General features: G+C 37.3%; 1 protein-coding gene and 1 long non-coding RNA gene across 2 annotated transcripts in view; one reads left to right on the top strand and one right to left on the bottom strand.

The window, feature by feature from the left end:
- Positions 1–6125: 6125 nt before the first annotated feature.
- LOC127421425 (uncharacterized) lies at positions 6126–8722 on the bottom strand. Its single transcript, XR_007893991.1, has 2 exons — positions 8035–8722; positions 6126–6201 (listed from the first exon to the last, which is right to left on the bottom strand). It is a non-coding gene; the product is annotated as an uncharacterized LOC127421425 (long non-coding RNA).
- The window catches only part of tshz1 (teashirt zinc finger homeobox 1), a 49402-nt gene continuing 39832 nt past the window's right edge, over positions 6196–15765 (top strand). The window contains exons 1-2 of the mRNA XM_051664424.1: positions 6196–7885; positions 9647–10221. Of these exons, the coding sequence (XP_051520384.1) occupies positions 10182–10221 (40 nt within the window). The 5' untranslated portion in view covers positions 6196–7885; positions 9647–10181. The remainder of the gene's footprint in view (positions 7886–9646; positions 10222–15765) is intronic.

Raw genomic sequence — 15765 nt, 5'->3', positions numbered from 1 at the left:
ACCAAAACCTCAGCACCCCTTGCCAAAAATTTGTTCATGTGCCTTTGGACTTTAGTGACATCACAGCCATGAACATTGATTTACTACATGCTAGTCGGCGGTAGGCGGTATAGAGTGCAAACGTGATCTCATGAGAATTCGTATGTATTCTTACGTAAAGTTTGGTTCTAGCAAACATTCTCTTACGTTTGCATAGACACCGAAACGTACAATATTGGCATCTAAACGTCAACATTTTACGGATTAACACCTATAGAAACGTACAAATGTTTACTTGTATTGTTTGAATTGATTAATATTGAATAATTCATAGAATTAATCAGGTAATTACATTTATTTTATAATCAATGAGATTAGTTCAATGCCATCATATTTATTTAATGCAGTTAACATAAAAATGACATTTTAATGGTTTCATTCAGTTCTGTGTGATTTCTGCTGCCCTATACAACGTTTTAAAGGATTATATCACTTTAACCAAGACTACATTTTAACATTTTTAAATGAATAAAAACTGTGTAATCGTTTAATCATTTATTAAGCATTTAATTTTATTTTTGTTTGCCATGGGACACATTTTCAGAATATGCCAAAAAACAAAATAAACCACAAAAAGTACCATAAAACAATAATAAAATTAATCCATACATTTGTTAGCTATAATCTAAATCTTCAGACTTTCTGTGAAGAACAGACCCAAGTTCAAGCTTTTTATTCAACGATCTCTGTCTCCATCCATGCAGCGCCGTCGTGCCTGCTGTAACCTTTAAAATGCATTGGTTTTGTTTTTAAAAATTCAATAATTGCCGTCTCAAGCATTACGACCAGCGGTTTTACAGCAGTGATGTCAAATACTCATTGGCTCTCAAGTTTCTCATGACCATTTGCGACATGCCGTATTCTGCGATGTATACATTTGAATGAGATATGACAGGTCCGTTATGTATTGCATCAGGAGAAGATTTACAGCGATTAATAATTTAAATTCTACTCTCCACATCACACAATGCCATCAGGGAGCACATCGGATCCAGCGCATCAACCTTTGGACTACTTATGTACTGAATTTTGCCATTTTTTTCTGAATAAATTATTGTGATTAAATTGATCTACCTGTTATCTGTTTCATATGCTTAATAAATGATTATGGTTAGGTTTAGGAGTAGGTGTGGGATTAGCGGCTGAGAGCGCCACAATGTGCTGAAAGTATTTTTCCCATTCACTTTTTTTCCCCCTAGGGATTTAATAAAGTTATTCATAAAAGTGTGCTAAGCCATGAAACAAACCAACCAGCTCCGAGGTCAATCACATTACAAACTTTGATTTGAAACAAAAAAGTATTTGAAAAAAATCAGACAAGTAAAAGTTACAAGACTGTGTCTTTAATGAGGGTAAGAACTACATGAAATGTTTTAATAATGATGTAATCAACTTAAAAAAAGATGGAAAAATATAAAACTATTGATTTAAAGTTGTTGATTATAAGTATACAATCAATATATTAAAAGTATATTGAAAATATTCAGATATTTTCAAATATATAAGCAGTTTGAGAGTTTAGGGACACTCGATTGCGTCAATCGCAGTGCATCATGGAAGTGGGCGGGTCGCTGCAGAGCTCTTTTGCCATTGTTCGTTTGTCACGATTCTCTAATTCGTGAGTCATTTTCCTTCAGGATCATGGGTAGTGTAGTTCTTCACTAGGAATTTTTTTAAAAAAGAAGTTGAAATAATGCAGGCTGATGGCTTCAGCTGAAGCATATATCATCGTTTTACAACCTCGGAGCTCATGGTAGGTCTGTCTTTAAAGTTTAATAAGTTATTGGTTAAAACTTTAATGTAAAGTTCCATTTGTTACCATTAGTTAACAACATTAGTTAATATGAACAAAGAATGAACAATACTTTTACAGCATTTATTAATCTTGGTCAATGTTAATTTCAACATATACTAATAAATTTTTAAAATTCAAAGTAGTCTTTATTAACAGTCATTAATGCACTATAAACTAACAACAAACAATTGTACTTTTTAAACTAGCATTACAAAAGATTAATAAATGCTGTAAAAAATATATTGTTCATTGTTTGTTCATGATACCTAATGCATTAACTAATGTTTACGAATGGAACCTTATTGTAAAGTGCAACCAGTTGTGGTTAATAATCAATTTCACAATTTCAGACATTTTTTCTTCGGAACCAGACTGTATTAAGAGAAGGGACATTCTCATTCAAGAGAGAATTTGATTGGACAAAAATCTGTGTGGTGCAAGATGAGTCATCACTATTTTTGGATTAATTTTGGAAGAGAAAGACTGATAATTATAAATGCCTATTTCTAAAAGTTTATTTTTACAACGTTTAGGAGTATGCTTGCATATAGACCTCAAAGCTAACATTGATTAAAAGCACAAAACTCGAAAAGCATTTTGCTGATATAGCCTTGAGGCTGGTGTCATTGGTTGCTACTGGTACCTCACCTAGCCAGTGCTGCTCGGGCATTGGGGGGACAGGGGCAGTGTGTAGGCTCCGGTCAGGGTGTGGAAGGACACAGAGGGGCCAGGAAGCCTAGCCTGGTTCAACACCCGGATCAAAGGCAATGAGAGTATATAGAAGCCTTTGTTTGAATGAACCTATTTCTGGCTAAGAGAGTAAAGGGACTTTCAGTATGGACAGAAATGGTGTGTACGGAGCCTCCTCAGTCTTACATAAACCAAGACCCCTATATAAACACCTCCTGACTACTGAATTATGTTTTGATAGGTGGTCATACCTGCTAAAATAAACAGAATGGCAGGTTTGGCTGCGTGATTTGTGTTAGCCAGGAAAGATATTTTAGGTTAACCTTCATGTTCTGTTTGGGGTCTCAGAGACCCTAATGCCATTTAAATAGCTTGAAATAAGTACTAATAATTATCATCAGGTTGATACTTCTGGTTGATATAATATCATGTTGATGCTTCATGACATTTTCCCAGTCTTATTTAAAATTTCAACTTTATAATGAATTTTAATCATAAAATGTGTTAAATTACTTCTTTTATTGTATTTTTCTACAATGTGTTTTGCTTGGGTCAAACTGACCCCAAACTGAAATGACATTACTAGAATGGATACCAATTTTCAGTCATTTCTGAAAAGTTCATAGTTTGTGGTAAAACAGAAGGTCATGGGTACAGTAATATCTGCCTATTGGGGTTTGATTAGGTTAGAGGAACTTAATAAAATAATAATAAAAAAAGAGAATTTGATTCAGAAATGAGTACTATTATTTTTCAATGATAAGTAAATCATTGCGGTCTCTCAGACCCTAAACATAAAACAGTAAAGTCAATCCCAACTGAGCCTGAGGGTTACATATCAATTACAAAATTGTAGGAATTTTTTTTTACGTGAGTTTCTACCATGTCCCAGATCAGTTGTCTTTGCATTAAATCTGCATCCATTAGAATCAACTCAAATGCACAGCGATATCATAACAGGTTGGCATCGTGCAGGATATTTTAGCTGGTTAAGGGAGAAAAGAGGATACATTTTTTGTTGTTCTTATTAATGCTTTTAGATCTTTTAAAAAACAAACACTTTTCCACTGAGCATCAGAAGTAGAGCACTTGAAGAGGCTGTTTTTCTCTTTGTTGCATCAGTATTGAGAAGATTTCTCTCTCTCTAACTGAAACCCTCAGGCTATGAGTTTGACTGAAGTGGAAAAAACATCCTATTTTGTTTCTCTTAAAAACCATACATTATCAAAGGCACTTCATGCATATATTTGATCTAAAATGGTTACATCTTAATAATTATGTGTTGGAAGTATGAAATAACCAAGTGTTTTTTTTGTTTTTTACATTTGTATCGCTTCACCATCTTTGCCTTGCTTTTTACAGTGTGAAAAAGGACCTGGGGAGCAAACAAACAAATAAATAAATAAAAACTGACAGAGCTGCACTGCTATATTATTTAATGACAAGATGCGTAAAGAGGGGAAATCTCCATTTTAAAAACTGAATATAAATCACGGTATGTAGCTCTCGTGTCTAATCTCGGTCTTCACGCTCTTTCTTTCACTTTTTATAACAATTCATCCAGTCAATAAAGCGCTGAGAGAGATGTTCCAATAATCCTTTATGCTTAAATATGACTCCAGGAGTTTATGTGCACTGTCTGGCCACCCTCTTCAGAGATTCTGCGGAAAATGATGTTTTTACAGAACATTTCCCTCTGCAACCAATCAAAGAGTTGCAGTCAGTGGTAATGAAACAGGAAAACATTTCAGCACTCCTCTCTCCTCTTTAATGGCTGAAAAATGCTAATTGGAAGGAGACTGCATGTGTCAAAGAAAACAAAAGTGGTGTGATGGCAGGCAGCGGAGTTCATGTTGGAGGATGGTATTTTGAAATGTGAAATGTGTCACTTAACTCCTGCTCAAATGTGTGGGGTTTGGAGGGGAGGATCGAGAAACAGAAGCCCCTCCTGAATGTTGGAGGTGCAGCAGAGCGGGAAGAGACGTTTATGAGGTAATAACCAGATTCAGACATGATGAAGAAACCTGAAAGGTCCTGATAGACATCTACATACTGATCCAGTCAGTCCTAAAATGTCCCAGTCATTGACTTTTATTTGTAAAATATAGAAACATTTTAGTCAGTCCCAAACAACGAGACCATGACTTGTTGCATAAATAAAGATACCTAAATAAAAATTTTAGTATTTATGATTAATGAATATTATGCACCTAATCACATATCAATATATTGCCTCGGTAGCATTTAAACTATATTTAAAATAGTAAATCTGCATTTAAAAATACAATCAACTGCACAACAGTATGACTTTAAATCTCTTATGGCTTACAGTCCATAATAAATCTGCTCCCTAATCATCTAATGTGTACAGCTAATTAAATCACAAATATTTATTTATTCATCATGAATGGTCAAACCATAAAACAGAGCTTTCTATTATTTGAAGGGATGAAATATATTATACAAATATAGATTGAAAAAGATCGATTCTATCCCGTGTCAGATTCTCAATTCATCAAATAAGTTTTGTGATCAGCATTTAGTGGAAGTACAGAAGTAATGAGTTATGTAAAGATGTGATGGGCCTCCTTCCTCCAGAGGAATGTGACATTTTAATTATCCTGCCTTATCTGATGGATTTCAAGATTCTTCCCAGTAAATGCCTTCTCTTTATTATTTTTGTATTATATATTCTTATATATGTGTGTATATATATATATATAAAATCAAGAGCTTCAAATCTCTGCAGTGTGAGAAGTGTCTCCTGCTTTCATGAAAAAGAAATCCATATAAAAGGAATAATTATGATAAAATAGATTTCTGACTTAAGAGTCTTGAGTAATATCAAACTTGCTCGCTCTCTTTTGAGTTGCCGAGATTGTAGTTTTTTCCCTTTATTTTTTAAGTCATATTTAGCAATTAAAATGACAATGTAAAATTTAAAATGCTTGCCACAAAAGACAATAACTTTGTGAACTATCATTTATTTGCATGGTTATAAATAACAACAAAAGAATTATCAGCCATTTTTTTTAATCAAGCATTAAAACAAACATTTAAATGTTAATAAACAGTGAAAAACACAAACTTGTATTATATTAATACAGTAAAATGTAAAAAAAAAAAAGTTCCATAATTAGCAAAGCCACAAAGGCTTAAGCATCAGTGGTAAAAACAACAGTTTTGAGGAATGCAATCATGGTTTCAGTATAAAAGTGCAACTAGAGATATTTATGATAATAATTCTAATAATACTAATTCAAGTGGCGCCAAATAAAATGGATTTTATTGTGATTACAGATCTAAGGTTTACACCAGAGCCGATCTAGAGTAATAACACTAACTGGGTGGCCGTGCCTAAGTGTACGATTAACATTTTAGCAGTACTGACATTAATGCCCATGTGATTATCAGTGGCAACATCTGATGATTTCATGTTCAACTGTGAGAATTGTAAAGATACAGCTTTACAAAAATCTGCAATTATTTTTAAAGTTAGAGAGAAAAATATCCAATTATTATTTTATTTTTTTTGGGGGGGGGGGGGGTTCTCCCTTTTCTCCCCAATTTGCAATGCCCAATTCTCAAAAATATCCAATTATTTTAAACAACTAAGTATTGCTGACCTTTGACCTGTTGGTTGCAATATTGTCCTTTTTAGAGAATGGCATCATCACCTACAAGACAGGAAAAAACATTTTTGGAAATATACATGGTTAGAGTACTTTTAAACATGATTTACAAAGGAAACCTATTTTGCTTAGAAAAGCTGCAGCATATTTGCCATTTATCTTGCCTAAAAAGATGCTTTACACATTTATGCCCTTCACATAAGGAGTCTGTAAATTTAATTTTTATGAGAAAGGTATGATTGCTCGTAAAAGTTTACTCCATAAAACAAGTACATCCAAACACAGTCCACGATTAGTAATTGTGTATATCCAGCACACATGACAACTGTGTGATCATGCCACATAGCTTGTGAACATACACAGATTTTTTTTTTTTTTTGTCTAAGAAAATATTGTCATTGTGACAGTCTAAAGAGTAACCCCACTCAAAAATACAGTAATGACAGCATGCTATGTTATTGTTTATAAACCTTCAGATCTTGCCATACATGTCCGAGGACACATGACGGCATCCCGCCTCATGTGGCATGCAAGCAATTTGAATCATAATTTGTTGATGCAATGTGACATGCTACACATAAAAAACTACTTCAAAGCCTATCACCTCAAATCTCCCTCTGTTTACATCTGCAATTCCTTAAGCAGACAGTGTAATACTGCAACATAAAAAAAAAAAAAAAAATTAAAAAAACTACAACATTTAATGTGCAATTTAACATGCCATGGTATGCTCATTCTGATTCTGATTAATCTATTTAATAGGTTCAGATTATTTTGTGGAAACTATGGTGCATACTCATTATTGTAGCTGCATGTACAGTAATTATTTTCATTCATATTTGTGTAGTATGGACACTTTAATGTAAAGCTTCACATTTAAAGAGAAAGAGCAACTTCATGACGAAGCTAAATATCAAACATTATTTCTGTAAGGAACTGGAAGTGCGTTCATACAAGACCACTAATTTTACTGTCGTAAACTCAATAAAGAGGCATAATACACCCTCATTTTCTAACAAACGTACATAAAACAAGTGCAAGAGATTTTCAGTGGGACTGTAATACAGTACATACTATTACTATAGTATAGAATAGTATAGTATTGTAATACTATTTCACTCTATTAACGGATGCACCAGCACTCTCAATCAGAAACCGTTAAAGTTAAAGAAAACAAAAGATTCAGCTACATATATTTGCTCTCAAATGTATTTTTTGCACGGTATTGATAATAATAATATTACAATAAAAATAAAAAGGTTGCAAAGCTGTGGAATGTTAGTGTAATATATATATATATATATATTTATTTATTTATAGGTGAACTTTACCGATAGTGCAGCGTCTCTCTAAAGCAAGTTTATTTAAATATGACAAGCTAATTATCATTGTACCGTTGCCTCGCACTCAAACAGAGGGAGATCTGTTGCTAACACACACTAATCGCGTAAAATCGCATTATTTTAAACCTAGCAATACTCCTGCCCTGTAGCGGGAGAAATCTTGGCTTCTTTGAGCCCGTTGAGTTTCTGATGGGAGATTGGTGACGTAAGAGCCATCAACAGCGACAGGCTGATCGAGGCAGTCGCGAGGATGGATAGATGGACAGATGTTGGGGCGGAACTTGGACATATTTCCACATTATTAGCCCCTACCGACAGGCGTACGGCATAAATGACCAGTTAGACTGCAACTGGCAATAGCTCAAGGATGCGCAGCGCCGTCAAAGGTAAGACAACCATTTCATCCTAGCGTCCGATTACCATTTGGTGCAGAATTATCAACGCTTTGCTGGTGAGGTGTAACATTCTAGCCTGACTTATTCCTACATTTACGCGTTCAGTGTGTCGCGATGTACTAACAAATGTGTACACTCACCGAGATGCGATACTCAAAGAGTCAAAAACCTCTCACGTCGGTCCAGAGGCTAAATTATCCGCTCAAATCACAGCAGCATTCCCGTGTTCCTGTGCTGGAGCAGGACGCGCGCGCCGAACCGCCGCGCGAGGAAGAACCTTAAAATCCGTTAGAATCGAGGAACATCGCGCGCTGTTGTCAGGCGACCAGAGCGCGTCAAGGCCACCCTTAAAAAATTCACTCGCGTTTCTTGTGTTCCCCTTCCGTGCGCTTTAAAAAGCACACCCACCCACTCGCCAACTTACAGAAAGAGTGGACATTGCGTCAACGCTGGTATAAAGACAAAAACAAAGTTGAGATTCAAGTGTGAATTTCGCGTTTGCCAGGTAAACTGGTGTCAACAAAGTGCCGAAGAGAAGTGCGTTGGATTTATCTTGGGTTTTTTTACCTAATCGTATCTAAAATGTCTAACACCGTAGACTCGTTATTTAATTTGTGGCTGTTTTGCAATTGATGAATAAGTAATGTGTACGCGTTGTTGAGAGGCTTGTTACGGTCATACTCAACTTGTTCCAGGAGTCCCTCCCCTTCCCGTGCAAAGTGTTCACTTCCTAGTAAGGTGGAACGAATCAATCTGTAACTTCCAACTGTCTGTTTTTTCGGCGATGGAAAAAAGGTTGTAAAGAAATTCCCCAGAGCACATGCTCGTCTGGAACATCTCAGATATAGTTCTCGTTCTCTTCGTAAAACGTCTTTGAAACAAGCAAACAAACAAACTAAAAGAACGAAATTACAGTGATATCAAGAATGTAGCCCAATTTTTAGTAGCCCAAGTAGTTGAAGCGGACGCCCCCTATTTATGTTTATTATGCGTGACGTCCCCAAGAGTGGGCAACTTGTTTTATTATTATGATACGACGTTGAGAAAGTAATTTCCAGTAGCTATACACAAACAGTTCATTACTGGCTAAACTGTAATGTAATAATGCTTTCGCTTTTTTTTCTTATAAAACTGTATTGATATGTTTTGAATGGACAGCACCGAAACAAGTGATGTCTTCTCTAAAAAGGCAGTTCCTAGTCATTCAAACGATCCTGTTTTGCGGGGAGGGGAAAAACAGAACACTTAAAAAGATTGACAGGTGGGTTTTCACTGTCAGAGTGACGCTCCGGAGGGGTGGAGTAAAGAGAGAGAGGCAGGAAAGGCAACTCGATGTGTCTGTCTATCAGTTGAGACTGTCTGAATCTCTCACGCATCCTGAACGCGCGATACATATTTCAGCGAAGACGCCCGTTTTACTCCCTGGAGTTTTTCTTTTTCTAAAGAGTAATTCGCTCACGTTCATTTTCGCGAGAGACTGCGTTTTGTTGATATACCGCTTTGTAGTAAACGCGTCACGCTTGGCCAGATCAACTGTCCACATGTTTTCCCTGAGCATGGACGGACAGTGTTGGTGAATATCGGGAGGAGCGCGAGCACAGAGACTCTCCGCTGGCGCGCGCGTTGGGGATTTAGTCCGGTGAAAATGCCCACTGAGCGCGAGCCCCGTTTGAGCTGTTTGTGACTGACATTAACTGTCTCTTGTCTGCCTCATTCTCTCTTCCCTTCGTTTCGTTTCGTCCCGTTCTTTAGGGTTTCCAGCGAACAGGGGAGCGAGAGGACGGAAATACAGCTGGACGGGCTCTCCATAACTATGGAAGTTTCTTCCGTTTTGTATTGTTTGTTGATGAGCATCTGCTACAAAGTGTTGCCATAATCCGGATGGCAGTAAGGACAACCAAAGGAAGCGTTTTTTCTCTCTCTGTCTCTGTGTTTCTGCGCAATTAGACTGGACGGGGAGATACATCTTAGCTCTTGGCAATCATGTTATGACTTCTTAGACTTGTCGGCCAGATACACCTTCACGTGACATTTTTATTTTGCAGACATTTGTGGTCTGGAAAAAGCAACATCATCTCAAGACCTATTGACCCCTCTTAGACTTTGCATCGTGACTTTTTAAAGAGGTGGAATAAATAAAATAAAAATCAGACTCTGGTTGCTTTTGAAGAAAAGAGGAACGCAGTATTACATGCTTTGTAATACAGTTTTTAAATTGATTCTTTCCCTCCATCACTGGCATTTTGGTTCTGTATGAGAAGTCAAGTGGAGGGAGTGGGACGACAGCATGCCGCGGAGAAAGCAGCAAGCGCCGAGGCGATCTTCAGGTAAGCGGTGCATGCATGGATCTTTCTAGTGTATGAATAATTGTTAATATAGAACATGCATTTTGAATACGCAAAATACATCTTACACTTCGTTATATGCTTTAAATATACCAAATTAGGAAATTGTATGCAGTATTTTTTTTAACTTTATTATTATTATTTTATATATATATATATATATATATATATATATATATATATATATAACATAAAGAGGATCAAAGTTTTCTTAAAATGCAGCCAATTTAGTTTTCCAAAGAATGCTGGAATAACTTTTTTTTGAAGTTGTGCCAAATTAAAACTTCGCATTCCACCGTGGCCTATATATTCGAGTGAAATTTGAGTTTCAAAGTGCTCCAGTTCTTCTATTTAGATGCGGATTGCCATCCTTGATTTGATGCTTGATTGATCGCCTGTCATTTGGGCGCCTTTGATCTATTCATTCCTGATAAACATCAGTAAATCATTCACCATGGAAACACGCATGCGCCGTGCGGCCACAGCCACTCAAAGGACAACTTTTGCCCCCGTCGTGCTGGAAAATAGAGAAAGGAAGAGGAAACTTTTCGGCGGGGTTATACAGTACCTTTTTCGTCATTCAAAGAGAGAGAGGGAGAGAAACAGGGAAAGGGGGATAAGGGATTGCTGGGGCGTGTCGAGAGCACAAAATGTATTGGAAAGAACATCTCTTCCCTGGTAGATGTCGTTGAGCAAGGCCTCTGTACTAAGATCTGTTTTCCCTCTCTGCTCAGTTTATTAATGTGAAATGTACCTGTGCTCTTTGATGTTCAAAAGAGGGCTGATATTTAAATTATTTTATTTTTAAATCTACTATCTAGATGAAAAGACTTAACCTCTGATTTGTGATGAACACTGATTGGGTTTCTCATGGATTGGTTAAACAAAAAACAGCCATAATATATTTAACCATTGTGTTGTGGTACATTGTACTAAGGGAGTTCCACTTTTTCCTTTTGAGTTTCTTTTTTTTTTTTCTTTTGTTCCTTTTTTTTTTTAATCTCTGTGACTAACAGGTCCATTCTCTCCCAAATGAAGGCTCTCTTTCAAGTTCAAGCATCAGCAGAGTTTGACGAAATACCGATCTTCAGAATTAGGTCCAGATATTTGAAACATGAGGGAAAAACAGTAATGCCAAACACAAGGCTGATTTTTTTTATTTTATTTTATTTTTTTATTTTTTATTTAATTTTCACACCTAACAAGTGCAATCCATACTTAATGTTCCATCTCTGTTTTCCAAAACTTGTTATTAATTCAGATTCACAATAACTTCTCTGCTAAATGAAGGGAAATTGTGTCTTTGAGGAATTATTTTGTCTTTGTCTTTCTTTAAAACTTCCTGGCTGTTTGGGCTGCCATAGAGAGACAGACATGGGGAGTTCGAAAGCTCACAGAGGTGAGATGGCGCCTGGTAATCTGACCTGGCAGCTCCTCCACAAAAACAAGCCATCAGCTCCCTCCACCTCGGCTGAATATTGATTTAATTTTCTCTATTCTGACAGGCATGTTCATCATTTGCTTTAATGGTCATTCCAAAGTTGGCAGGCACGTTGTTTCCATAATTCCCAGCGCTAACACTTTCCCATCTCCATCAAAACAAAAATGTTAGGAACGGAGTGCTTCATACACATACCAATTATTGATTGAGAAAAAACAAAACAAAAAAACATGCTACTTCTGACAAGGTCTGGTCATTGCTCCAAGGTGACTTGTTTTTAAGAAGATTTTAAAAATTGACAAAAAAAACCAAACATTTTACAATAAAAAAAAAAAATGTGTTAGAGCGTGAAGGCTAAACACGCATTCTACCTTCCGTTATGCTCCACCTCTTTTAACGGATGACTTTGCCTCGATTCAGTTGCTATCATTGCCATTGTTTGCTCTTGGGTGATTTACGTGCATCGGCTGTGAGCTTGGCTCCTCGGTTCAGGTCGTTTTGGTGCAGTGGGATCAGAGTGTCCATCTCTGTGTTGGGCTGCTGCAGTCATTTGTATTTATTTGTTGGCTTTTCTCTGAAACTGACATGGGCCTCCCATGTAGAGCACAAACTGTGGCTGTGAGTTTGAGCTCTAGGAGAGAAGAGCCAGGGGAGGACTCAAGCGATGAATGTGGTATCTCCCTGCTGCTTCAGGTTTCATTTGGTTTTGTGTTTTCACAACCTCCCTCACAGATAGAGTCATGCTCAGTCCATTCCACGCACCTCTGTCCTCCGGATAGCTGAGGCATAAATGAGCAAGCAGCCGTAAAGGGGGTAACGATATTATTGCTGTTTTATTTGAAATATTAGCTCTTTTTTTTTCTTTTTTTTTTTTTTTTTTTTGTTGCTAAATTTAAGGATGGCAATTAAAAAATATTTTAAGTTCACATTTGAGAATAGTTTCAGTTTTGAAAAAAACACAAACACAGACAGTCACATTAGAAAGAAGAAAAATAAAACGTGTAAAGGGACGAACCAGCACGGGGAGTCATTAAAACACGCTCTGTCTTCAGCACCAGAGGCTTCTTAATTATCAGACATAAAGGTAAAGGTTCCTTTGCTGGCTTCATTAGGGAGGAACCCTAATTATCTGAGCTCCTGATGGATTTGTGACAGGCTCTAACGATTAAAGCTGACAAATTCAGCGAAGTGTCAGGTCTGCAGCTGCCTTGATGTAATCAAGTTGATATTATACAGTCCCTTTAGCCTGTAGTGCTGAATTAACTCAATTTTCTGGTGCAGGTGACAAATGGACTTTGCTACCTGACTAATCACGTCACCGTGGCAATGCTGCCTAATGACCTCAGTAATCCAGGCTCTTAACCGCACCGCTGGGCCTAGAAAGCATTTGAGGCAGCCAATCAGAATGCCCCTGCATTAGCCAATCAGGCCTGGCGTGCGGCAAACACACCATCATACCGTCTCCATGTTGATGGACATACCACTGTTCTGTGTCATTGGTCACACTAGCATTCAAGCTCTGAGTGTACAGACTCACCGCGCTCCTGCTGACAATAATCGCACTAGCACGCTTGTGAAATCTGAAAAACTGTCAGAATTTGAAGGGCGATGAGAATCATGCTTGCCTTAAATCTCTATTTTTGAGAGCTGCATTTTCAGATGCTTTAGTATGTGCTTTTATTTATGTGCAGTGCTGTTACAGTTAATTAGAGATTTGGTGTGTTTTTGTAACATGAGTAGGAGGTTAATAGCTTTCATTCGCTTAGTTTTTCAAGATGCAGATTTGTTGTACTGTTAAAAATGTTGAGGTTTGGTTGTAGTCTATTAAACATGCGTAGTGTCTCTAAGCTATACTCTTGTATTCACTGTCATACCTGGTGAGAAATATAAAATATTCAGAATAATAATTTCTCAACTTGGGATGTATTCATATTCATAGAGATAGGGATTGACAGACACCATTTGTTTTGTATGTACAGTACAAATAATGGAAATAAGACTACTGGATACATTTAGATGTTACATACCATGTATATCTGTTTCCTTTTCTTCAACAACCATTTTCATGATGGCAAAGAATTTGAAACCTTGCATTATTTCTGAAAGATGTTAACAGAAATATGCAGCATGACATCAGGGCTCACCTTGTGTTGCCTTCACTGGAGGGTAGACTCATCCACTTTTGTGTCATTAACAGGTGACATTGACCCATTTAGTCAATATTCATGTTGGGACCCACCACTTACTACTAATAGATTAATTTTCACGTGGGGATCAACCCAGTGGCCTATAGGAAATCAAAGAGTATCCAGTTATTCTGAACTCTCGAGCTCGCCGCTCCCCTTTTCCGAGAACGTGGAGGTTGAGTTTGAGTAATGAAAATCGATGACAGGTTTTATGGGAAGAGTGGATCAAAATGAAAATATGTTGCGACTTCGCACGAGCCAAGTATGTGACGGTACATAGCCCGGAGCTGTCTGCGGTAAACACAGCTCTGTTTAATGAGCTTGTACACATTTGGGAGTTATCTGGTCTCTACCAGTTTGCAGAGTCTAAAATTAAGAATACTTCCAGGTTTGTTCATTATGTGTGTGTGTATACATGAATGTTGTGTGTGAGAAAGCAAGCATGTCCGCTGCTAGTTACTCAACGCCTCGGTTTAAAAACGAGTACACACGGGACCACAAAAAGCTAGTGTGTCACCCGAGGAGGTTTGGATTAGAGGTACTGTAACATTATGGGGACTCAAAACTATCAAAAGGGCCAGCTGTGTTTTTTATTTCTCTCTCTCCCTCTCTCTCTCTCTCGTCCTGTCTGTTTTGATCCCCCATGTTTCATTTCTCAGCTAATTTAGTCCACAGTGAGTCAGAAAGATGGGGGGGGGGGGGAGAAAGACAAAAGAGAGAAAAGCTTGAGTCATGACCCAGCAATGGGAGTCTCCAAGCTTGAGGAGTACACTGAGGTCAACATGTACTCAGGGGAGTCCGCGTCTGCCTCCTCTCTGTCCTGCCCCGCATTCATCTGTTGCTGCTTTACCTAGTTTTTTTGTGTGTTTTTTTTCTCTCAGAGGAAGGATGGGGTGTTTTTAGAGGCTGGCCAGAGTTTTCTCATCCCAGTGTGGCATTTTCCTCATGGTGTGCTGTATACATCCTCATCAGATAAAACATAAACGGCATGGCTAACAGATCTGCGCCGATGTTTATAATGGCCCAGCAGGAGTTTGAGCTTTGATGTTTGTGTTGTACGATCTGAGGAGCGTGCTGCATCCCGAACAGGATGGTGCTTTTGTGAGAGTTTGTGACATTCTTTGGTGTGCTGATTAGTTTGGAGTTTTTATAGAAACGAGGATCCTATTTGTTAATCTCGGAAACATAAGTACATTTTTTAAATTGTGATTTCCAAACATGTAAAAGTAATGGAAAGTTAAGGAAATTTCTATGTGAAAATGGAAATAATTTTCAATAGTTTTACATTCTCTCACAAGAAGTTTGGCTTTCCGAATTTTGCATTCTCTCGCAATTTTTGAGGGTTTTCTCGCAACAACTTTATCCGTTCCAGTTTACCATGGCTTTACTACAGTTACCATATTTTAACCATGATTATTATTGTAAAACCATAGAAATTGTGAAAATAGATCTTTGTTCTAGTTATGCTCAAAAATATTTAAATGGCTAGAAATGGCTTTATTAGTGCAATGTGTAAAATCATTTAGTAATCGCAAGCAACTGAAAAAATTATGGAAACTCATAGACAAATGGTGTTGAAACCCTGTAGATACCCTTGCGAGCATGATACTTTAACGATTGACATCGTTTATCAAAAAAGGCAAGGTGTATTAAGGATGACGCAGCCAGGCCCTGTGGTCATGCATACATACAGTATTTAGCAACATTAATTTTGACAGATGAACATGAAATGAAAGGAAGCTCTTTGATGATGTTAAGTAAACACCCATAAAACCCCCTCAAACTCAGGGTAGACATGTCCTGGGACTTGCTTTTCCTCCTCCCTTCAAACCACTGTATTCTCTGGACTCAAAATATCCTGCCTGCCTCAACACAAAAGACCAGCAAAATACAGATGAA

Source organism: Myxocyprinus asiaticus, chromosome 30, assembly GCF_019703515.2.
Source record: "Myxocyprinus asiaticus isolate MX2 ecotype Aquarium Trade chromosome 30, UBuf_Myxa_2, whole genome shotgun sequence".
In the NCBI taxonomy this organism is placed as follows: domain Eukaryota; kingdom Metazoa; phylum Chordata; class Actinopteri; order Cypriniformes; family Catostomidae; genus Myxocyprinus; species Myxocyprinus asiaticus.
Note: the sequence above shows the minus strand (reverse complement) of the source record. Positions and strands in the feature narration are given on the sequence as shown.